Here is a 24,402-nt window from a genome sequence, read left to right as displayed (position 1 = left end):
AACCAAAATGATTTAAATGCTGGGGGAACAGCCGATGGCTTGTCAGGCCATGCAAATGAGATTTTCAGAAGGCGCTCTGAAGAAATAGACACACTTTCCTCATTTCCCTTCTGTATATGTGTGTGTGTGTGTATTTCCTCTCTCTCCTCTCTTTTGGAGGGTCCTACATTTTTCTGTCCTTTTTAAAATGATAATGAGGAGAAGCTCACGCCAGCCAGGGAAGAGGGAACGCAAACAAGACACCGCTATAGGCAGCCGAGTGCATTAATGTAAAATATGCCTAGACAACATAACTTGTCAGAGAGGATTATTTCTGTTCAGTGAATCTGCAGGGGCCCCGTTGCTCTGCCACTCAGCGTCTGGTGAGAGGCAGAGAAGGAGAACTAGTAGCCATTAGCGAGTTGCTACAGTGGCATTGATGTTTGAGCGCACTTCTGAACCGGCTTTTGTTGCAAAGATCGGTGTAGGAAGCATGCGCTGTCCCAAATCCGCTGTTACTATGAGAAATGAAGAGCTTCTTTTAAGGTAGGTGGGACGTCTCCTTTGTTTTCGTGGGTTCTTCCCCCAGTTGCTGGGGTGAATGCACTTGATAACAAGTCCCCTTCTGCTACCCTGATATTTTTTTTGTGGGGAGGGGGGAGATAACGGGGTCATGATTTTTAAAAAATAATAATAATAGGGATCTTGCTTTGTGTTGATGGCTTTAATGAATCTCTAATCTCCAGTGCAACGTAACCAAAACTGGGTAAACCAGGCAGGAAGCGATTAAATTAAAAAAAAAAAACTCCTCCCCAAAGCTGAAAGCTTGTTCATCGGCGCTCTTATATCACCTCCTTCATTATTATGCACTGGGCATGTACTAAGTGTGTGGGGAGGGAAAGCAAACCAGAGACTCCATAGGAGAACCGATGCCCTAAATACCACTTTAATTTGCTCTGGGGTTATGTAAACAAGCGTTTCCATACTGAAGCTATATTTGGCCACTGGACTTTTTTCTTTCTTTCTTTCTTTTTGCCGGGAGGGGAAAAATATACATAACAGGGAGATGCATGGATCAATGTATCCTTAACGCTCCAGGGTGCAGCGGAGAATCGGGCACTATCAATAGCTTTTTGGAATGAGGGGGTGGGGAGAGAGGATGGCGGGCGCCAGAATTCAGCTCAAATTGGCACCCTAACCTTTCTGGGGGAGAAAAATGTAGCCTTTTGTCTATTTTCTAGCAGACATTCTAGTGTGTGAATAGATCTTTTTGGCCAGCAGTGCGATGGCAGAACAATGGAACTGTCAAGCCAGCTTAAGATACGTCTGGGTTCTAGTAGTAGTTGTGTGCGTATGTGTGTTTTTGTTTTGTTTTTTAAAAATGTCTGACCCATTTAATTCCCCCTGGGCTTAGCTTCTTCATCTCGGCGATTATACAAAGTGAGCGCATGTATTTTTTTAAAAAAAATCTCTTTCACAAAATCGATCGCCGCTGTTTAAATTGGGGAAGGGTGAATAGGAAAGGCGAATTTATCGTTTTGCCTGGCAGAAACAAACTTATAGATTTGTGTGCCTGACTTCCTTTTTTTTAAATTGGGACCGTTCCTGAGTCCTGAAAGCTTGTGGGTCCATGTTTCAATTTGCTGAGCATCTTGTTAGTAACTGTATCCCTGCTGTAATCCTAGTTTGGATCATTTCAACATCAGCTGCTCGGCGAAAATGTCCACTCAGTTTGGCTCTTGAGTGTTTTTTTTAAAAGCTGTTTTTAATGTAAGTCAGGATATTTGAGGGGTATGAATGTGCCTGTATGATTTTAGAAAACTTAACAAGATAGTAAAAATTCCACTTCCCACAGTAGAACAACCTTGCCTGGAGTTTCAATGCTGAGTACCTCTCAACAGTTGTTCAAGAGCGTCGCAAAATACAGCTGCAAAAAGAGCCACCCGATTGTCCACACTTTTCAAAATACTTCTTTCTCATTTTGGTTATATTGGACGGGATCGTTTTCTGTTTGTGAGTCATGCCAAATTCCGAAAGAAGAAAGTTAACTTATTCAGTCACTTTGGTTTTGACCAGTTTCTTGCAAGCATTGGATTGCGTTTGCTGAAGGGTGTTCTGTGTTTGAAGTGGGCTAGGTTGTCATGTTTCTGTCCATGGGGTGGTGGGGGCGGGGCTGATGTTTTGGGTTGCGATGGTTGTGAAACAACGTTGCTGAACCTTGTGTATGGGCGTGTTTTGGAGAAGAGAATCGGCGCTGTTGATTTCAGTGGGAGGTAGACTGTGACCAGGATTGCAGAGCAAGATCATTACCAGGGTGTGTGTGAAAAAAATGGGTGTCCCAGTTGGGTGAAGTCGTCTTTGAAGTTGGGTGTTTCTCTGACAAATGGACTTTAAAAAACACAGGAGACAAACTCTTCAGCTTTTGAAGCAGGAGATGGATGCTGCTGCTCTGGGGGTTGATAATATAATGAAAATGAGTTTTAAGATGCCATACGTAGGAATCAGTGTCTCCAACACAGTTAAAGGTGGCTTTAAGTCTGGCTGAAGTCACTGGGTAAGCCGTGTCCTAACTAAACCTCAATGGAACATGACCCTAGCTGACTTTTAGCTGAGTTTGAGCCATTGTGATCATTTTGAAATTTACCTCAGAGGGTAACAGCCTCCCAAGTATTGCCTTTCCAGTGGTGTTTAAGGTCCGTTGATCTTCCCCCCCTCCCCAGCAAGTGCCGGAAAGTTCTCTTCTGCCCTGAACCTTTAGAGTGACCTTCTTTTAATATCGACTTTCCCTTTCTTTATTGAAAGCCTGTTTCGCAGCTGCTGTTTTCATGTTCCCTCATGACTCTCTGGGGAGGAAGCATGGGAATAATTTACTTCAGAGTACATATAAATACCGGTTAATGAAGGGACGGCTTCCTTACCATGAGGTCAGCCTACCACAACTACTAGCTGTCAAAGTCTTGGTGAGAAAATTGGCAAGAACTGAACGTTCTAGAAACTTGTGTCTGACAGGTGAATTTCTGCTGAGCAGCCCTAATGCTTGTATATTTTTATGGGTTTCCATGCAGGTAAGTGAAGCATGGCGTGTGTGTTGTGCTCTGTGTGTGTACATTGTGTACACGGAGCAGCTGGATTGTATCCTGACATGGTAGGGTTGTTTTCCACAGAGCAAAATGTTCGTACTTTTCACTTTCTCAAGAGATGCTTAGTTGCTCAAAGGTTCTGAGAACTTGCATTTTAGAACGTCGAGTTTTACCCTGTCTGTTTTTCATGGGTTTCGTTTTTAAAGAAGGAATGTTGACGCTTTTTTGTATTAAAAGCAAAAATCCTTCGTGATACGATCCCAAATGCTTCTTCAAATTCTTGGAAGCTGTGTCTCTCTTAATTACAAACATTTCCTCGATATGAAGCAGCGCTAAACGCACGCTAAGCTTTAAGAGGTAATTTTGTTTTCGACTAAAGCATAAATTGATCAGTTGGATAGTAGTCAATAGAAGCTATCAGCCATGATTACAAATGTGAGTTTTAAATCAAGTTTTAATCAGAGCCGCTCGCTGTTTTTAGTGACAGTCGTATTATTTCAAACCTTCTGTGCATATGTTGATCAAGCTAATGAGAACAACCTCAGGTCATCTACATAGGCTCTGTTGGTTTTCTGACGGATGTCAATCTGTGTTAGTGGTGCTTAGGGGAGACAATTTCAAACAGTCATAGATTTTGTTTCTCCTTATTTCTTTGTTGAGAGGGAAAGTGTTGGTTTTATTGAGCACTATTAGAATCATAAGAGTGAAAAAGAGATTGGACCGAATAATTTTATTTCTTCCTGAGATCCTGTTGCCCCAAGCCATGGCAGGAGGAAAAAAATCTGACAGCAGAGAAGAAACCTGGAAGTGATGGCAGGCAGCTCTGTCAATCGCTGAGAACTCTTTGGTTTTGCTCCCGGGAAAACCCGGAAATGACATAATCACATCCATGATGTCCTGCCCCCTATGTTCCCACCTTCAGCTTTCATTGATCTGAAAACCTATGGTCAGCCTAAGGTCATTCAACGAAGCTGGTAACAGACCTGGCAAAAGGACGTACATCCTACAATACACAGTTTACTTAAAGAATTCTCAACATAGGCCATTTCTGCACAGAACAATCATACCTGGTTACAACTGGTTTCTTACAGTCGGTGTCTGTTTTGTCCTGGTTTTTCCATTCGGATGGGTGCCCGTTTTGTGAAGGAATCCAGTGAAGACTAGGAGGAAATACTCCTGCTTGTTTCACACCAGGCGGGGTCTTTTGTATTTACATTGCAAGCATATCTGAGCTTGCCCGGTGTCCTGCGTTCTGATTGGCTGTTGTTTTTTGAGAGGCAACTTGAATCATAGAGTGAAAAAGAGATTGGACCGAATGATTTTTTTTTCCAGGCGGGGAGATTAGGTGGCTGGGTGGGAAAAATAAACTGTTTCCACTCCTGAATGGTGCTTGCGCGATAGCAGACTCTAGCTGGCTTACTCCAGGATTTTTAAAAAGAATCACAAATTTGGCAGTTTTTGAATACCCTGAGATGAGGGAAATATTGTGGGGCAAGCCCACTTTAGGATTGGGAACCTTGCGAAGTTCTTGGCTGCACAGGGATATTTCTCTTGCTCAACCCAGGATATCTTGACCATTCAGAAATGACCCTAGTGCAGTAGTGGTGGCGAACCTTTGGCACTCCAGATGTTACGGACTACAATTCCCATCAGCCCCTACAATTGGCCATGCTGGCAGGGGCTGATGGGAATTGTAGTCCATAACATCTGGAGTGCCAAAGGTTCGCCACCACGGCCCTAGTGATTCAGGAATGACCTAATGCTAGAGAGCTATGGGAAAAGATAATAAAATTGTCGATTGGGGGGGTACATCTGTCAACAGGTATTGGCCATGACAGCTGAATGGGGTGTCCATGTACAAATCAGTTGGTTCTCTGAACTGTAGCTGCTGAGGACTAGGATGGGGTGGTGTCGTGAGGTTCATGGAGATGCAGGTTCAAACCCCCAGTCATGTGGGTAACCTTTGACCTGCCATCTTCTCAGCTTACTCTACTTTGTAAGGTTGTTGTGAGAGTAAAATAGAAGACAGGAGAACCATATATGCTCCCTGTCCGAGCTACTGAGCCAGCTGGCTATTGAATTATGTTCTATTTTCCATTGAGTGCCGCTTTCTTCCCAATAATCCTACAAAGATTACCCAAACCACCACTTTTTGAGGCACCTGTCCACAGATAGAAGCAATGTGGATTTTTAAACATTTCTTTTGGGAGGAGAAAAGTCACAAAAAGTTGTTCTAAATCCTTGTTTTTATGGATTTCTGAATTTCAGGTAGAACAGCATTCAGGTTTTTTTTTTAATGTTATTACATTTTTCAAGATGAAGGGAGAGCCCTCACTTCTTTTCACTATGGAGAACCCATGTGGTGCCATAAATGCTTTCTGCCCAACACCAATAAAACATCTTGAGGATTTCAAAAGAAGCATTTTGAGGAGGAACTCCGCACAGTTTTTTCCCCCAAAGTGTCCCCAGGACATTTTATTTCATCTCAACTTTTTTTTTTAAAGAAAATGCTAAACTAGCAATCATTTTTCCCCAAGATGGGCTCAAGACGTTTCCTGCTCACTGTGCAGAGAGCAGGAAATGTCTTATTTTCCCCACCCAATCTGCAAACTCTTGCGTTCGTTTTTACCCACTGGCCATATTCTGAGCCTTAAATTTTCCTGCCTCTTGCCATTCGGTGATGTTCCCCTGGGACATTTGGTCTGCTGGCATTGCGGCTGGGCATTTTTCCAGTGGATAAAGTACATGAACGGACTCAGCTTCTCCTGCCAATTTTGGCAACGTGTCATTCCCCTATTTTTTAAATTTTCGGGGAGGTACCTCTGAAGCTACAAAGACTCAGCAGGAGAATCTGCATGCGATAATGAATACGGGCAGTGTTATCTTGTGATGCAATTATGTATAAACAATCCCAAAGTTGGAACAAGTTTGGGGTGCTGTGTGGTTTCCGGGCTGCATGGCCGTGTTCTAGCAGCATTCTCTCCTGACGTTTCACCTGCATCTGTGGCTGGCATCTTTAGAGGATCTGATAGTAGGAATGGAAAGCAAGTGGAGTATATATACTATGAGGTCAAAAGGTGAGGCTCTCTGAATAGAGTAGCCTGGTATGTGAGTCACAAAGAAGTCTGTAGCCTGGGAGTAACAATGAAGATAGCAAGGTCAAATAGGTGAATGCATCCGAATAGAAGTATCCTGGTCTTTGTTTCCTTGGTTGCTATTGTCTATAGTTGTCCTGTGTTTGTGTGGAGCTGATTGGAACAAGTCTACTTTTCCCTTATCTGTGCTCTCAAGGTAGGCTTTCAGTTCTTTCTCACACACCCCTGGGAACAAACGGTGGTTGTAAAAGAATGGTGCACTTTGCACAACTACGCTGCTAACATTCCAAGCTCTCACACTTGGAAATACTTTATTTTGTGTTGGCCATAGGTCATACGCAGTTAGGGTTGCCAACTCTGGGAAGGGAAATTCCTAGAGATTTGGAGGTAGAACCTGGGGAAAGGAGATCTTGGGGTGGGGAGAGATAGGATTGCCAACCTCCAGGTGGCCTATGGAGATCTCCAGGAATTACAACTCGTTTCCAGATGGCAGAGATCATCTCCTCTGGAAAAAAAATGGCTGCTTCAGAGCATGGACTCTAGTCAGGGGTGGCCAACCTATGGTGACCCAGATGTTCATGGACTACAATTCCCATCAGCCCCTGCCAGCACGGCCCATTGGTTGGCCACCCCTACTGTATGTCATCACAGCCTGCCAAAGCTCACCCATGTTTCCACTTCCATATCTCCAGGGATTTTTCTACTCAGAGCTGGCAACCCGAGGGAAGGACCTCTTCAGGATTTCATGTCAATGGCCCTTTCAGCACAAATTACTTAAAATGTTTCTAAACTGAGGGGCCAGGTGGTTCCTGGCCCCTCAGTAGTCACGGCTTGTAGCCTCCCACACGGGCCTTTGGGACCTTTACGGCCCTGGCCCCAGCCTGGTGGAACACTCTTCCCCTCCCAGCTGTCCAGACCCTCACTTGAGGGATAGCGCATGGGGAATTCCACAGGGCCTGTAAGACTGAGTTGTTCCGCCAGGCCTTTGGAGTGCCCAGTTGCCGAGGTGCGCTCCCCCTTCTTTGCCTTGCTCCTTTGCTCCCTATTTTTTATAATTCGTTCTTGCATATATATTTGTTATTTTTTTAGGGAGGAGTCCAGCCGCTCCCTCCTTCTGGGGAGGTTTTAATGAATTGGGTTACGGGACGCCGTTATTATTGTTATTGTTTTTGACCGCTGTTTAAATGGTTCTAATGGTTTTTAATGGATTTTAGTAAATATGGTCACTATTGTGACCTTTGCTATATATTGTATACAGATAGTGTTGTGCACCGCCCATAGCCCCTTGGGGATGGGGTGGTCTATAAATTTAAATAATAAACAAACAAACAAACAAACAAACAAACATTTTTAAAGGTTTGTGTTGAAAGGGACAGAATCCATCCTCAGAATAGCCATTTTCTTCAGAGGGACTGATCTCTGAATTCTGGAGGTCAGTTGTAATTCCAAAAGATCTTCAGGTTCCACCTGGAGGGTAGCAACCCAATCGAACACAGTGGCTGAAGACAGTTGTACATGAGCACTCTCAGTTCAATACTGTAGGGCTCTCAATCTTCCCGAGGCTCCGATCATGAACTTGTCTATCATGCACACTAATCCAATGCAGCGCAACAGTCGAGAGATGCTGAGATTCCCATAGCGAAACGGCCGCGAAGTGGTCTTCTTTGACAACTGTAAAGGTGATCTCTTTTCCATTCACTGTACGAGTTGCCCTCTGCGGGTTGCATCCGCAGGCATTTTTTTTCCTATCAAAGCATGGGAACACAAATCCCTCCTCTCCCCCCTTCCTCCATTGACAGATTTAAACATATAAAATTGCAAGTCAGACCTTGGTTAGACTCCCCCCTCCTCCGGAAGAAAAAGAAACAGCCGAATTAATATTCATACGTGGAGCTTCTACTTCCAAGCATAACTTGCACTTGGCTACTTAAGAAGTCATTCAGGAGTGAATCAATAGTAATTACTGTAATCAGGAGGGCTAATTAGCTGACGATGCCACAGATGGAAAGTTCATTGCTTTACAGCCCCGCAAACACCTAAGTTGATGAAGCCCGCGGGCAAAGGGAGGGGGATGTTAATGGAGAGGTTTTGCTTTTGATCCGCTGAATGAAGAGCCGCTCTTCAGAAGGAGGAGTCATGGTCTAGAGGTGCATCTCCGTGCACTTGATACGCACAGGGCTGTTTTGGCGGCACTTCTCAAGGCAACAGGAAAAGAGTTAGACCCAACAGGAAATGGACTGACTCCATGAAAGAAGCTTCTCTCCGCCTTCTGTTTGCAAGAGGCTGTTGACGATAGAACATTTTGGAGGACATGGATTCATAGGGTCGCCATGAGTCGAAAGCTACTTGATGGCACTTAACCCCCACCCACACATTATACCAGTGCTGGGAGTGTGTATTCATGAACACAGCGGTTAGTAGCCTCGCAATAATTACAAGTGCTGCAATTCATTAGAGCGTTATGCACACAACATTGCGTGGGCATCTGCACATTTGTATCCAGTGTGAATCACAAATTAAGACCTCGGCCTCCATGCCCTGTTGAGTACCTTCCATGTTTGGGTTGCCAGTTCCGGGTTGGGAAAAATACCTGAATGTTTTCAGGGTGGAGTCTGAGGAGTACAGGGTTTGGGGCGAGGAGGGAATTCCCTGGGGTATAATGCCATAGTGTCTTTCAGAGCTGTAGTTTTGCCCACAGGATCTGATCTTTGTAGCCTGGAGATCAGCTGTATCCCAGGAGATGACCAAGAACCACTTGGAGATGACCAACCGCCACTAGTAACTTGTGTGAGGCAAGATGCTGGACTAGATGGGCAGGGCTCATTTAATGTTCTTAGGATGCTGGATTAGATGGACCACTTGTCTGATCCAGCAGGAGTCTTCTACTGCTCTCATGATGCTGGACTAGGTGGACCACTGGTCTGATCCAGCTGGGCTTTTCTGATGTTCTCAGGATGCTGGACTAGATGGACCACTGGTCTGATCCAGCAGGGTTCTTCTAATGTTCTTAGGAAGCTAGACTAGATAGACTGCTGGTTTGATCCAGTAGAGCTCTTCATATGTTCTTAAGATACTGGATTAGAAGGTCCAGCGATCTGATCCAGCAGGACTCTTCTTCGGTTCTGATGCGGTCTCTGAAGAACTGCCACCAGGTCTACTTTTTGTTATCAGTTGGTATTATTTCCTATAAAAGAACTATCCCATGGCAGAAAGCTGTGTGGCTTCAGGGGAGAATACACGTTTTTCATGTAAAAGGTCTTTAATCCCTGGCATCTCCAGTTAAAGGGTCTGAACGGTGTTGGGAAAGAACTCTCTCCATTGCAAAGTCATCTCCACTCAAATGGACCAGTATTCTGATATTAGTATATCTTTATCTCATACATTATTTATCTCATACAGATTTATGCCCGCCCGCGGAGACTTATGGATCCACTTGGTTTCCTGAATGCTCTTTGGCACACTCGATGAGCAGGTGGAGGACTGGAATGCCCGGCTCTCCGATGCCATTGATGTTGTTGCCCCCCGGCGTCCTCTACGCCCCCGCTCTCGGCGCGCTCCGTGGTATACGGAGGAGTTGCGTCAGATGAAACGGGGTCTTAGACGACTAGAGCGAGTATGGAGGAAATCTCACGACGAAGCTGCGTGAACATCTTATAGGACGCTTATGAAAGCCTATGAGATGGCGGCCAGAAGCGAAAGAGAAGGTTTTCTTCTCCTCCTCTCCACTACGCATCCGCTAAGCTCCCGCCCGGCTCAACTGTTTTACGTATAATTCGGTCCACTGACCTCCTCCTGTCCAGAGGGGTCATCAAATTCCCAATTAGATATCCAGCTGTGAGGAGCCTTTATGAGGCTTTTACTTGCGGATAAGGTTGCGTCACTTTCCCGCCATGACCTTCCACCCTACGTTGGCTACAATTAGTGAACTGGAGACTCCTTTGCCGTCTTCAGGCCCTTGTTTGTGGCCCAGTTTTCCCTGCTCCATTGGCTTAAGCCGCTGCCGACTTGGGACCGCTTAGCTGCTGTTAGACCTACACCACCTGTCCTCTGGATCCGTTATGCCCGTCTTGGTAGGCTGGCGAAAGCCTGCCGAGGCCAGAGCTCCACAACCCACATCTATTGAGTATCATCAGTAACTCCCTTGAGCAAGGAGTTTTCCCGGATGGAGCTAGAAGGAGGCAGTGGTCCACCCACTCTTAAAAAGACCATCTTGCACCAGATCCTGGGGATCCCTGGCCAATTACCGCCCCGTCTCGAATCTTTTCGTTTCTGGGGAAGGTAATTGTTAGAGAAATCATTGGAGCAGCTTCAAGGTTTCCCTGGATGACGCCTTCGGCATTCCTGACCCCTTGAGTCCGGCTTCCCGTGCTGGGCATGGGGCCAGGGAGACTGTTCTGCGTCGCCGTCACAGATCACGCTCCCATTATGCAACTTAACCAGAGCGGATGCGGCACTTGCTGGTATTTATTAGAATCTTACCCGCTGGCGTTTGATGTGAATTGCGACCGCGACCTTTTGACCCACCGCCTGCATACAGCTTGCCTCCGGGTCAGTCACGGGGCACTGTCCTTCAATGGGGTTACTTGCCTTGTTTCTCCGGGGTCGGAATCAACAAGTGAAGGAGTGCAGGGGATAGAGCCTCCCGAGTGCCCGCTTCATTGCGGTGTAATACCCAGGGGCATTATTATCCCCACTTTGTTATTTAAGCTTATAAGCATAAGCATAAGCATAAACGCATAAAGCATTTTTTTTATTGTCATTGTGCACGCTGCTTGAAATTTACAGCAGCATTCCCTCGATGCACACAATTTCAGACTCATACATCATCCCCTCACTGCCCCTTCCTCCACCCATCCCACTACACATTGCCCCAAATACATCCAATATGAAGCAGCGGAGTTTAGCATAGCCACAGCTCTAGAGTAGAAGCTGTCTCTAAGCCTCTTTGTCCCCTAGATTCCTGAGAGCCCTGTATGCGTCTGCCTTGGATGGTAACAGTTTGAAAAGAGAGTGTGCTTTCTGGATGAGGTGGGTCCCTCACTAGAATATTTTTGGGCTTTTATTTAGGCTTCGGGAATTATAGATTTCTTCCAAAGGAGGGAAGAGGGCAGCCGATGAAATCCCTTTTGTGCAGTAGTGATCACCCTTTGGAGCGCCTTCCTATTCGCCACTGTGCAACTGGAGAACCATACACAGATGCAGTAGGTTAAGACACTCTCTATAGCACAGCGGTAAAAGGACACCAGAAGTTTTCCATCTAGTTGTTGCTTCCTTAAAAGTCTCAGAAAGTACAGTCTTTGCTGGGCTTTGCTGGGCTTTCTTAATATCTACATGCGACCCCTTGCTCATCTGGTACGGAGTTTTGGGCTGTCTTGTCACCAATATGCGGATGACACTCAGCTCATTCTGTTGATGGAGGGGGGAGCAGCCACTGCCCCGGCAGCTCTACAGCATTGTTTGGGAGGCGGTGGTGGCTGGTTGGTTGCGACAGAGCAGGTTAAAACTGAATCCATCGAAGACGGAGATCCTCTGGCTGGGCCGCGAGGGGGAGAGGGGGATGTTTCAGCCACCGGTGTGGGAGGGGGTCACATTGGCACCGGTGACCCTCCTCCTCGTGCGCCCATAACCCTAGAGGGGTCCCACCTGGATTAAAATCTCTCTATCGTAATGGAGACTCAGGTGGCCCGCATATAACCCGGGTTGCTTTTTTCCACCTTCCGTCAGGCCAGTGGCTGTTGCCCCTTTCTCTCTCCCAGACCGACCTGGCAGCACGGTAGTCCATTACAGCGGTCATCTCCAGATTAGACTATTGTGTAACTTCGCTCTGCAGTGGGCCTTCCGCTTGCGTTTGATTCGGAAGCTAAAACTGGTCCAAAATGCAGCTCGGCTTTGCTCCACAGGTATTGCCATCTGGGATCACATCCAGCCTGTGCTTTCACGCCAGCTGCACTAATCCCAGTAGAGTTCGAATCATCTTCAAGGTGTTGGTGCTGACCTTTAAGACCCCTTCACAGCGGCCTGGGACCTATTATCTCTGGGACGCATCACCCACATGTCCCAATCCGGCCTCTTGGCTCAGCAGAGGCCAACTTACCTAGTGGTCCCTGGCCCCTCGATGATACTCGGCTGGCAGCCTCCACAGCGGGCCAGGGGCCTTTACAGCCCTGGCCCCAGCCTGGTGGAATGCTCTTCCACCAGCTGTCCGAGACCCCTCTTGAGGGACCCTTATGGAATTCCATAGAAGGAGACCTGTAAGACCAGAACTGATTCCGCCGGGCCTTTGGAGATTTACCAGCCCGTTGACAGTGCCCCCTCCCACGGCCTTTACATCCTGTACGCTTTGTTACTCTGGGTTTGCTGTCGCTTCCCTCCTTGAGAGAGAGAGGGATTTGGAAGCAAGCGAGGCCAATTGTCGGATGCCATTTTACAAATTAATTTTAACTATTATATTTAGTCTCTCATTTTACCGCTGCTTTTAAAGGTTTTATCTGTTTTTATTTGTATATGATGGCTATGATGTTGTACACCGCCCAGAGCCCTCAGGGGATGGGGCGGTCTATAAAACTGATAAATAAATAAAATAAATAAATAAATTATCATTGGTGGCATTTTCATTACTATGTGGTAAGTGAAATTGTTGCTACATACAGCTAATAAGGACAAAATAACACCAGTACTTAAAAAAAACTCCTCTAAAATCAAAACCCAGAAATATTCAAATGCAACTGCAAATTAACTCAACTTGGACACGTGCAAATGTGCTTCACACACACACACACAGACTCACACACACACACGGCCACCAGTGAGATGGACAAAACATATATATTTTTATATTTATATATTTATTCATTCATTCATTCATTCATTCATTCATTCATTCATTCATTCATTCATTCATTCATTCATTCATTCATTCATTCATTCATTTATTTACCGCCCTCCCCCAAAGGGCTCAGGGTGGTTTACACCAATAAATACATTAAAACATCAACAGCTACCAACTACTAAAAACATCCCACCTGCACAAAAGTTAAAAACATATTTTCATTGATGGCGTCTGCATTATCTTTCACAATTTTTCCCTTCCCCCTCTTCCCTGTGCCCACGGGAGGCCAGATGTTATTTATAGCGACGAACTGTAATATATATACCCTGTCACACAATCATGCCACACTGTGCCACACAGTAAAGCACATCTGACCGTGACATGTCTCTGAAGATGCCAGCCGTACATTCAGACTAAACATCAGGAGCAAAAACTACCAGACCACAGGCCCACAGCCCACAAAACCCATAACATCCAGTTGAGTCCAGCTTTGAAAGCATTTGGCAATACACCACCAGTGTTATTAGTGCCAATGACCCCAATCCTGTATTTGACAAATCAGCGGTTACAGCAAGGCAGGACCTATAATGATTGTTCGCTTTCATGGTTCAGCCATCTGGAAAGTGTTATTCCTTAGGCTGGATCATTATTTTCTATTTCTGTGAAAGGTGTTACACTCCCTCCCTCCCCCCTTTCTCTTCCCTTCTCTGTTAGGGTTGCCAATCCCCAGGTGGGGCCTGTAGAGCTCCCAAAATTACAACTGATCTCCAGACAGCAGGTATCAATTCTCCTGGAGAAATGGCTGCTTTGGAGGGTGGACCCTACAGCGCTATTCCCAGCTGAGGTCTCTTCCCTCTCCAAACTCTGCCCCCCTCCTCAGGGTCTGCCCCACAGGTGGGATCCAGCAGGTTCTCACAGGTTCCCGAGAGTAGGTTACTAATTATTTGTGTGTGCTGAGAGGGGGTTACTAATTGGTGATTTTGCCATGTGATTTTTGCCTTAGTTACGCCCCTCCTCTCAGCAGTAGCGCGCAGAACTTGAAGCAGTCTAGCAGGAGGTGCACCGGCGTGCGTGGCAGCCTACGCCTGCGTGCATTCGTTTCCCGCCCAAGGACCGGCGCAGCGGCTGCATCCTTCCCACAGCCCCGCCCCCAGAATGCCTGGCCACGCCCCTATCGTGCCCCGCCCAGTCCCATTGGCGCTACGCCACAGTTTCAATCCCACCACCATGGGAACCTGTTACTAAAATTTTTGGATCCCACCACTGGTCTGCCCCCCAATATCCATGAACTTCCCAACCAGGAGCTGATAACCGTACTCCACGTCTGTGTGTGTTTGGATGGTAAAAGTTAATGGAAAGGGTGTTGTGGGTTTTCTGGGTTGTATGGCCGTGTTCCAGTAGCATTTTCTCCTGACATTTCACCTGCATCTGTGGCCGGCATCTTCAGAGGATTGCCTTCGACAATACACTAATGGACAGCTTTAAAGGCCTGTTCTTGGATGTATTCAAGAGTTAGACCTAGTTGTCTCTGAAGAGATAAAGTTACTTCTTGGTTAGACCTGTTCAAATAGTAGGTTTTGCCTCACAGCTTGAATGCTTCTCTGTTTAAAAAAGGGTATGTACTTCCCATATACAAAACTAGATGCTCGTGGAAGAATTACCCCAGCTTTCCCCCAATATGCTAGCTTTCTATGTGCAGGCATTCTTTATACACAGAATCATTTAGTTACATGAGCCACAACCTTAACATGAAGTGGCCCAGTCTAGCTACAGGTCTACCGCTACAGTGGAAACTAGGGCTCATTCCGCACATGCAGAATGATGCACTTTCAAACTGCTTTCAGTGCTCTTTGAAGCTGTGCGGAATGACAAAATCCACTTGCAAACAGTTGTGAAAGTGGTTTGAAAACGCATTATTTTGCGTGTGCGGAAGGGGCCTAGGTTAGAATTGTCCATCCCCTCCCTCAGAAAAATGTATGTAATTTTTGTTTATTTCAAATATCCTGAGAATTCCTGAGGAGGCATGCAACATAGTGAAGGCAATAAAATCCACCCCCCACACCCAATAAAATAATGAGCAGCATTAAAGTACAAAATTGTTAAAAAAAACACAACCTCAACCTCAGCATGAAATCAAAACCAGTTCAGCTTAGCGGAAAACACCACCTCAAGGCTTAACAAGGGGAAACAGACCATAACCAAGCCCCACCAAAAAAAACATAAAAAATGCAGGCAACCATGAACGTTACCTATAAAACTGTAATAAAATGACAATGATAAAAAGGCCAGGGGAGATACTCATTGAAAAGACTGTTATCATTTCTTATTCTTTTTAATAACCCACCAAATCTAGAGCCGTGGGTCCTTCTGAGGTAAAATTCCATTTATAGAAGGACTCCCCTTTTAAAAATGGCACCCTGGATTCCTTGTAAGGTTACAGGATTTGGGTGGGGAAATTCCTGGAGGTTTCAGGAATGAAGCCTAGGCAGGGTGAGACTTGGGGAAGTGGGGGGACCCTAAAAGGTTGTGATGCAGTAGAGTCCAAAGCAGCCATTTGCTGTGGGGAATGGATCTCTTTAGTCCGGAGATCAGTTGTAATTCCAGGAGATCTCCAGCCACCACCTGGAGGATGGCAACCCAAGTTCCTAGGGATGGAAAAACCCCTGAAAGAACGCCTCGCATTTCAAAAGCACAACACCTGCGGTGGACAGAAGACAGCGATTTAAAGATTTCGTGACGGTTTCTCTGATATTAGAATGTCGCATTGGGATCCATTATGCGATGATTGTATTAATGCAATCTTGGGGAGACGTACTGTGTTTCTTTTTCGCTCTCTTTCTATCTTCTTGGTTTGTATCTTTTTCCTATGTCTACCGAATATATTGTAAAAATTAATGGAAAAAAACATTTTTGGAAAAAGCACAACACACGTGCATTAGCATGTCAGCAATGCTTTGAATGAAAGTGGCTCTTGAGTGGGGGCATGCTTTCTCCCCCCCCCCACACACGCTGCCACTCCTGTCATTGAAAATTATAGAGCATCTCCCCATTTTCTTTGAGCCCAGGGTCTTGTAGGGAAAGGGGGGGGGAGTTAAACATTTTGTGAAGAAACAAGACCGTTTCTCTTTCCCGGCGCATCGTTCCCGGCACCGTAACATCTTTGCCGGTCGCTGTTTATCTTCGCAATCGTTTCCCCATGACCGTTTTAATGCTCCCAACACATTGACACATTATGTCAGCTGTATCAAAGGTAACTGGAAATGGCAGCTGGTGAGAGAGCGTGTCGCCATGCCTGGAATGACATGGATTATCGGGGCAGCGGGAGCGGCTGGCACAGCGGCCCGTTTCTTCTTGACCTGCAGAATGATTGGCTGTGGTGGAGAGGGATGACTCAGTGGAGTTTGTAAACCTCAGCAAGCTGGCTTCCCCACTGAGGAAATAAAAAAGGGAATTTACCCTTTAAATGCTACCGGAGTGGTAAATTGCACGGGAATATTTCCTCCCCCTTGGGTTTTCCCCCTTCCTCAAGATTCCCATTCTTACGAGAGCATGCTCTGTACATTGTGTTGTCAAAGGCTTTCACGGCTAGAATTAAATGGCTTTTATGAGTTTCCCGGACTGTGTGGCTGTGGTCTGGTAGTTTTTGCTTCTAATGCTTTGCCTGCATCTGTGGCTGCCATCTTCAGAGGCGTGTCACAGCAAGATCACTCCGTGCTGTGCCACAGAGGACACTTCCGCACGTGCAGAATAACGCACTTTCAATCCGCTTTCACAATGGTTTGCAAGTGGGTTTTGCTATTTTGCCCAGTAAAATCCAGCTGCAAAGTGCATTGAAAGTGGATTGAAAGTGCATTCTTCTGCGTGTGCGAAAGTGCCCAGAGAGAGAAACACATCTTACTGCAACATGCCTCTGAAAATGCCAGCCATAGGTCGAATCCCCACTACCTTCTTACCCAGGTTTCAGTATGCAAACTAACCAGGTTTCAGGGACGACCTCTCCATTGCTTCTGCGGCAAATTCCGTTTCTGGTGCTCGTTCTCCCCGTTCTCCCGCGTCCCGGCAGAACCTGGTTGCAAGTGGCATAGACCCCATTGACACAGTTCAGAGCTGATCCGAGGGGAGGGACAAGGGTTGAAACCCTGACTCGTTTCTCGCTGCGGTGCATGACGCAGAATTCGGGCAACCAATCAGCGCTGCCAGCGCTGTTGCGATGCACGTGCAGCCTTTCCTTGCCCTTGGTTTCATTTTTGCTTTTACGATCGGCCAGCAGAAGGGGACACAGAAAGACGTTAAACAGTCAAACGTGTAACTTTGAATCATTAACGGTTTACACAGGTAAACGATTAACTGTTCGTCAAAATAAACGTTAAACTTTTACACGTTGGTTTTTTTGATCACGCCCGTACAAGCTACGTTTCTGCGAGGGGGGGAGGTCCCGCCCCCATCAAGGCATGCCAGCCAATCAGGGGAGACCAGCGAAGTGAGATCGCCTGGTACTGGGGATTGCTGAGAGTTCTGTAACCGGGTGTGTCTGCTGTGTGCTCGCTGCGGTGGGGAGGGAGAAACTCCGATGAAGAGGACACGGTTTCACAACAAACAGGTTTTGATCTGCATGCAGTTCTCAAGTGGGGATTCGACCATAGATGCAGGCAAAACATTATGAGCAAAAACTGCCAGACCCCAGCCACACAGCCTGGAAAACTCATGACAGCCAATTCTGTACGTTGTTTCTTTTTATATTTGTGGGTGTTGCCCCCCCCCCCACCTGTTTTTGGTTTTCCACTTTTCGATGTCACTTTGGTAGAACCATTTGCATCATGAAGAGACATACTTGTGTGTGCCACAATTCATACACGTGGCATAGCGCCACTTTTTATATCTGTCTGGTTTTGAGAATATTGATTTGCTGATTTGCAAGTTGTGTTGGAGAAAACAGATATGTTTGGCAAGGAAAAATTCACTGTAAAAGGGAAGAATCACCCGTGTAAGAGAGAAGTGAATGAAATAGGCCTCATCTGGTTAAAATAAAGCTTTGAATTTTAGAAAACCAACCTACTTGTGTTAGATTCAAGTAGCACACGAGAGGCCAACAAGATTTTCACAGCGTAAAACTTAACTCTTGAAAGCTTATACTCTGAAAATCTCATCAGGCTAATGTGCTACTGGACTCGAATGTAGCTCTTCTCTTTTCGACCAGCATGGTTACCCTCTGAAACGATTCCTACTTGTGATGCTGATGGTGTCCTACGGAACTCATTGCCGCAGTGGCATAGGAGGTTAAGAGCTCGTGTATCTAATCTGGAGGAACCGGGTTTGATTCTCCGCTCTGCCGCCTGAGCTGTGGAGGCTTAATTCAGATTAGCCTGTACACTCCCACACATGCCAGCTGGGTGACCTTGGGCTAGTCACAGCTTCTCAGAGCTCTCTCAGCCCCACCTACTTCACAGGGTGTTTGTTGTGGGGGGGGGAAGGGCAAGGAGATTGTCAGCCCCTTTGAGTCTCCTACAGGAGAGAAAGGGGGGATATAAATCCAAACTCTTCTTCTTCTTCTAGCTGAGAATGAAGAAGGAGGTAACATCTAAGTACAGCTTGAGAGTTGCCATAGCATTGTAGCAAAATACCTACCCCACAAATCAGCAAGTCCAAGCCTCACTTTTGTCATGAACGGTGTAGATTGGCAAGCCCTTTCTCACCCTTGGCTCCCTATCTGAATGCCTGTGGGTTATGACGGTTACAGTGTTGGATTATTTATTCATTTAGCATGTTTTCGTTCTTCTCTTCATCCAAGGAGTATCAAGCACAGCCATCCTCCTCCTCTTTGGCTGATTCTGCCAAAGGAACCCGTGTTGTCCATGCCACTGTTTGCACGGCGGGTGCATTGGCCCTCCAGGATTGCTTGGATTCCGGCATCAGGGGCGGCATGGTTCACACAGGAAACACTGTGTTCCTGTGCAAACTACACAACCGAGAATCCCCCACCTGAGAATCGCCCCACCCAAGAGTCCCCACCACACTTACCGGCACAACATGGTGGCCACCTAGAGAATCCACTCTAATGCAACCATGGTTGATTCCGCACTTGCGTTATCGACCTAAGTTCGAGCTGCGTTCGACCTAAGTGCTCCGCACTACCACTGGGATCGACGTGGTTTTGTACCAGCTTCGCCCCGTGTAACAGTCCAATTTCTGACTCCAGTTGGGAACTACTACTTTTTCAAGGAACCACGCTCGAACTCAGCTCGATTCCAGTAAAGTGCGGAATCTCTGGTGCCAGGAGTCCCACATTCAGCCAATCACAGATGAGTGTTTCGGGCATGCGTACAGCTGGCCAATCAAAAAATGCCACCTTTGTCCCTCCATTCCCTGCTTGGCAGTTTTTTTTTTTTATAACGATGATGTGAGGATAGACGGAACATGAGTGAAGTAGAACCAATGTATGCCAATCCGGAGCGAGACTGGCAAAGAGGCACAGGATGATTCCGTCCTCCGAGCTGGGATCAAGCTGGTTGCAGTGGGGAACAACAATGGCTTCGACCTAGGTCAGTACCCTTTTCAGGGAACTGGGTCGAACCAATTTTACTCATGTGCGGAATCGCCCCTTCTGAGGAATCCACAATCATGGTGGATGGAAGGGGGGGGAGTAGAACCCTTCCTGCTTGTCGTAGGTTGAACTCGGGTTGGAGTGGAGCGGAAAAGTTTCTGATTTATCGACTTTCCTTTGATCCGGGTTCAGCCAAATATAACGGGTTAGAATCATTTGGGAGGCAAATTCTGTGGGAACTTCTCCCCCAAGAAGCTTTATAAAAGGGCCTCAGCCCATCATATTTGGCCTGTGTGGAATCACTTTTTGTTTTTAACCTCACAACAGCCTTAGACCAGGGTCACCCAATCAGTTCCACAGAGTAGGGATTCGAACAGAGACCTCTCTGGTCCTTATCCAACCACAGGGCTAAACTCACAGTCAACTAGGATCTGGGTAGCCAAGGTTGAAGTATTCAGTCATGCATGAATCTGATCAGGTGACAATGAGCTTGTTGCTCCCTCTCAGCCTACCTCACTGGGTTGTTGAAGAAGAAGAAGAAGGAGGAGGAGGAGGAGGAGGAGGAGGAGGAGGAGGAGGAGGAGGAGGAGGAGGAGGAGGAGGAGGGAGGGAGGAGGGGAGGGTTGGAGGCAGGGAGGAAGGGAGGAGGAGGAGTTTGGATTTATATCCCCCCTTTCTCTCCTGCAGGAGACTCAAAGGGGCTTACAATCTCCTTGCCCTTCCCCCCTCACAACAAACACCCTGTGAGGTAGGTGGGGCTGAGAGAGCTCCGAGAAGCTGTGACTAGCCCAAGGTCACCCAGCTGGCGTGTGTGGGGATGTACAGGCTAATCTGAATTCCCCAGATAAGCCTCCACAGCTCAGGTGGCAGAGCTGGGAATCAAACCCGGTTCCTCCAGATTCGATACACGAGCTCTGAACCTCCTACGCTACTGCTGCTCCCAATAGCATAATGTAGGTGTGCAAAGCAATGTGCAGATCTGAAAGCATTGCTCAAAATGTGAATATATGTCACAGTGGATTCTTCAGCTTCTTCGCGGCCTCCCAGTTTGCAGGAGGGAACGGGCCTGCTATCTTTCACGCCGACCCTGTTTTCCTAGTTTTCAGCCCCCGCTGGAGGGAGTTAGGTTTTTGTTTTGTGGGGGGGAGAGGGCTTGCTATTCACAGCTGACAATAGTGGGACCGGTTTCCAGGCTTGGCACAAGACTGTTTCAGATGTGCACACTCGTAAAACTATTTCCAAAGAATGCGAACAGCATGTTCAGAGAGAAACAAAACAGAGATGGAGAGTTCTCGTGTTTGTTCCAAGCGCTACTGTGGCCAGGAGAGGAACGCAGGAAGTAGCCGAGCGAAAACAGCTCCACTGTTCTGTTGGCTCCCCCACTGGTTCGTGGCTCCTTGTGCGGCAACAGCACCCCCGCAGAACCTGCTTTGCAAACCACTTCTGTCGGTGCCACCAAATTCAGTGGAACATAGTTCTAAATAAACTCCACCCACACAGCTGGACTTTTAGCGTTGATGTTTGCAACCGTGGGGTTGTCAGGTCCCCTTGGGCACTAGCAGGGGATGGGGACACCTTTTAATAAACCCCCTTTTAGTGCTTTTTAGTGCTTAGAAGTGAGTGTAGGACTTTATGCATGCAATACATGTGTTACCCCTGAGCTATGCTTTTCTCACAGTGAAGCTGGCTTGTCTGGGGTTCTTGTTGGGTTTGGGATCGATCGATCGATCGATCTATCTATCTATCTATCTATCTATCTATCTATCTATCTATCTATCTATCTATCTATCTATCTATCTATCTATCTATCTATCTATCTATCTATCTATCTATCTATCTATCTATCTATCTATCTATCTGCAGAGTAGAATAAAAGAGACAGATTCTCAGTTGCTTTTTATATATGAGTTTACTAAGTATAAAGGGAGGGTTACATGGAGATAAAATAAGAAATCCTTTCTTTCCTGTTTATATTACTGTAAATTTGGTTACATCTTGGTACTTATCTGCTGTCTCGTGCTCGTGGTTATGGTGGTGGTAGTGTCCTATCTTCGGGGATGGGGCGGTCTACAAAGCCAATCAATCAATCAATCAATCAATCAATCAATCAATCAATCAATCAATCAATCAATCAATCAATCAATCAATAAACAAACAAACAAACAAACAAACTTTAGAACTTCAGATGTATGTGCTCACTATAACATGTAAGCAATGGCTATCTGACTGTCCAATAGCTAATCAATAGATCAGGTCCGTGACTTCAGCAACTTGTTTACATACAAACAGCTAATCCTTTTATAACTGAGTTGTGACAGAGACTTGCAAAATCCCCACAGTTTTTTAGACCCATACAATACCATCCCAGTGTGTTGGAAAAATAGCTATTTTCAGGAAGTGAATAGCTAAGGGCAGTGGATCTGAGAGGCTCCATCAAGACGATGGGTGGACATTTCTGCCACCTTTGAGCAGATCCCCCATGAGAGCAGATCAGTAGATTCTCATTGGTAAGTGCTTTCTGGAAACGTCGAATACCCTAAGTATAAGAGGACAAACTTTGGAAAGGAAATAAAGTGGATCAAACCTCAAAGGAGAAAGGACATTTTAGCACTTCTCCATAGAAAGCAAGGAGAAAAGTACAAGAACATGGGCGTTTTTTGAGTTTTATTTTTTTTTATATAAAAGAGCTGATGATTCTTCCTGTGTTTTATTCCAGTATGCATGTGAAACTGATGGGGCGTGAAATCCGGGTGATGGGATGCATTGGTGTTCTCAGGGAGCGTCACTCCCTGCTTCACAGAATGGGATCACCAGTGAATCTCACCTAAATGAAAGAGGCAAGCGCTGCTCCGGCAGAACATCTAAGGGATTTTGAGGATTCTGAGGTTTGACAAGGAGCCTTTTTTGGGGGGGAGGGGCTGCATAGCTCTGACTGGAAACCCCCCTCCCCGCAAAGATGGGCGTGGGTTTCTAGACAATGTACTGGAAGTTGTATCGGAACACCCAGATTACTTTCTGTGCAGCGATACGGTTTTGAATCCTCAATGGCAAGCAAGGTGGGATATAGAAAAAGAAGAGTTTGGATTTATTTCCCACCTTTCTCTCCTGTCAGGAGACTCAAGGTGGCTTACAAGCTCCTTTCCCTTCCTCTCCTCACAACAGACACCTTGTGAGTTAGGTGGGGCTGAGAGAGTTCCCAAGAACCGTGACTGGCTCAAGGTCACCCTGCAGGAATGTAGGAGTGCAGAAACACATCTGGTTCACCAGATAAGCCTCTGCCACTCAGGTAGAGGAGTGGGGAACCAACCCCAATTCTCCACCTGCCTATCCACCTGCCTAAAGATGGAAATGGGAAGCACATCATTTTTCAAAAGGCCACAATCACGGTCTATTTATTATGCTAAGACTGATAGTTTGATTACCCCTCGGGCATGTTTTGATTCTACCGTTCTGTAACTCTTCCGTAGCTCCATGTCTTTATATATTACAGCACTGCCAAATTTGTCTGAAATGCAAGATGCTGTAGAATAGGGGCTTAATGTAACATAAATCCCACTCGTAATTGCCACCATTTTTAAAGACAAACATATGAAAGTTCTGTTCACTGGAATCAGGAAATTAAGCATATACTTTAAAATCTCTCACTGAAGTCAGACTAATTTAAAAGTGTATAACTTTGCCTAAATCATGGCCAAGTCGTAGGATTGGAAAAACAGGAGATGACAGACAGACAGACAGACAGACAGACAGACAGACAGACAGACAGACAGAGAGAGAGAGAGAGAGAGAGAGAGAGAGAGAGAGAGAGAGAGAGAGAGAGAGAGAGATAGATGAGAGATAGATAGATGAATAGATATGAATGGAAGAAAAAGATAGATAGATAGATAGATAGATAGATAGATAGATAGATAGATAGATACCATAGTGCAGGATTCCCTCTTTAACAAGGGTTCTTCCCCATGTATCTCTGTCAAATACCATGGTGCAAAAATCCCTCTTTAAAATGAACAATTTCTGGAGACAGGGCCTTTTTAAGGCTGGCTCCCAAGTAAAATGTTTCTCTGTCACTAAATTCACCTAGTTGTTCCTGCTTCCCCATGTTTTTCATAATATTTTGGCCAGAAGGGATCCATTTCATTAAAAACAACAACACTAACAGTCGCTATGTTTTATTCTTGAGTTCATCAGTTCTTAATTTTCATGCTACTGTTGTTTTCTATTGTATAACAATATTTAAGTGTCCCTCAGGGGTATGTTTTGGCAGAAAAGTGGGTAGAATATACCTGTGTAAACAAACAAACAAAGAACTTGGTTTCCCCAGTTCGTAATTGGCTGCTTTTTTCTTCTTCCTTCTCTTTAATTCCAGCCGCTCCAAATTAATCATCTTAACCAATTTCATTAACAGTAATAGCCACAAGTAGTTTAGTGTATTACACTGTGATAATGTAATGGGATATGTAGTGTAATTTTAATTTTTTATGGGAAATGAATAAAAAACAGAGGATAAAAGTGTACCAGTAGATAAAAATCCAACTATTAAGTGGCAATTTTCTGCTTGAGCCTTTACTGGTTGGCAAAGCAACGTGGTTAAGAATCAATGACAACAAATCTCTGCTTGGGTGACTTCTCAATTTCTTCCAAGATTGTTCAAATTCAGTTCGGCTTCTCATTTGCCTTGAAAGTTCCTTGCTGGGCCACCAGAAGTAGAAAGGAAAACAGGGTCAGAGCTTGGATAGGAGATCACCCAGGAAGACTCTGCAGATGAAGACAATGGCAAACCACCTCTGCTTCTCATTTGCCTTGAAAGCCCCTTGCTGGGGTTGCCATAAGTTGCTTCTGACTTGACAGCCCTTGAGGATGCGCAGAATTCCTTTGAGA

General features: G+C 45.8%; 1 protein-coding gene across 12 annotated transcripts in view; it reads left to right on the top strand.

Annotated features, from left to right (window-relative positions):
• The first annotated feature begins 364 nt into the window (after window positions 1–364).
• CELF2 (CUGBP Elav-like family member 2) overlaps window positions 365–24,402 on the top strand; it is a 482,791-nt gene continuing 458,753 nt past the window's right edge. For all 12 annotated transcript variants that reach the window (XM_048499610.1, XM_048499608.1, XM_048499609.1 and 9 more), the window contains exon 1: window positions 365–525. In XM_048499610.1, the coding sequence (XP_048355567.1) occupies window positions 419–525 (107 nt within the window). In that variant the 5' untranslated portion in view covers window positions 365–418. The remainder of the gene's footprint in view (window positions 526–24,402) is intronic.

Source organism: Sphaerodactylus townsendi, linkage group LG06, assembly GCF_021028975.2.
Source record: "Sphaerodactylus townsendi isolate TG3544 linkage group LG06, MPM_Stown_v2.3, whole genome shotgun sequence".
NCBI lineage: Eukaryota > Metazoa > Chordata > Lepidosauria > Squamata > Sphaerodactylidae > Sphaerodactylus > Sphaerodactylus townsendi.
The sequence above is the reverse complement of the archived record's forward strand: the minus strand, read 5'-3'. Positions and strand labels throughout refer to the sequence as shown.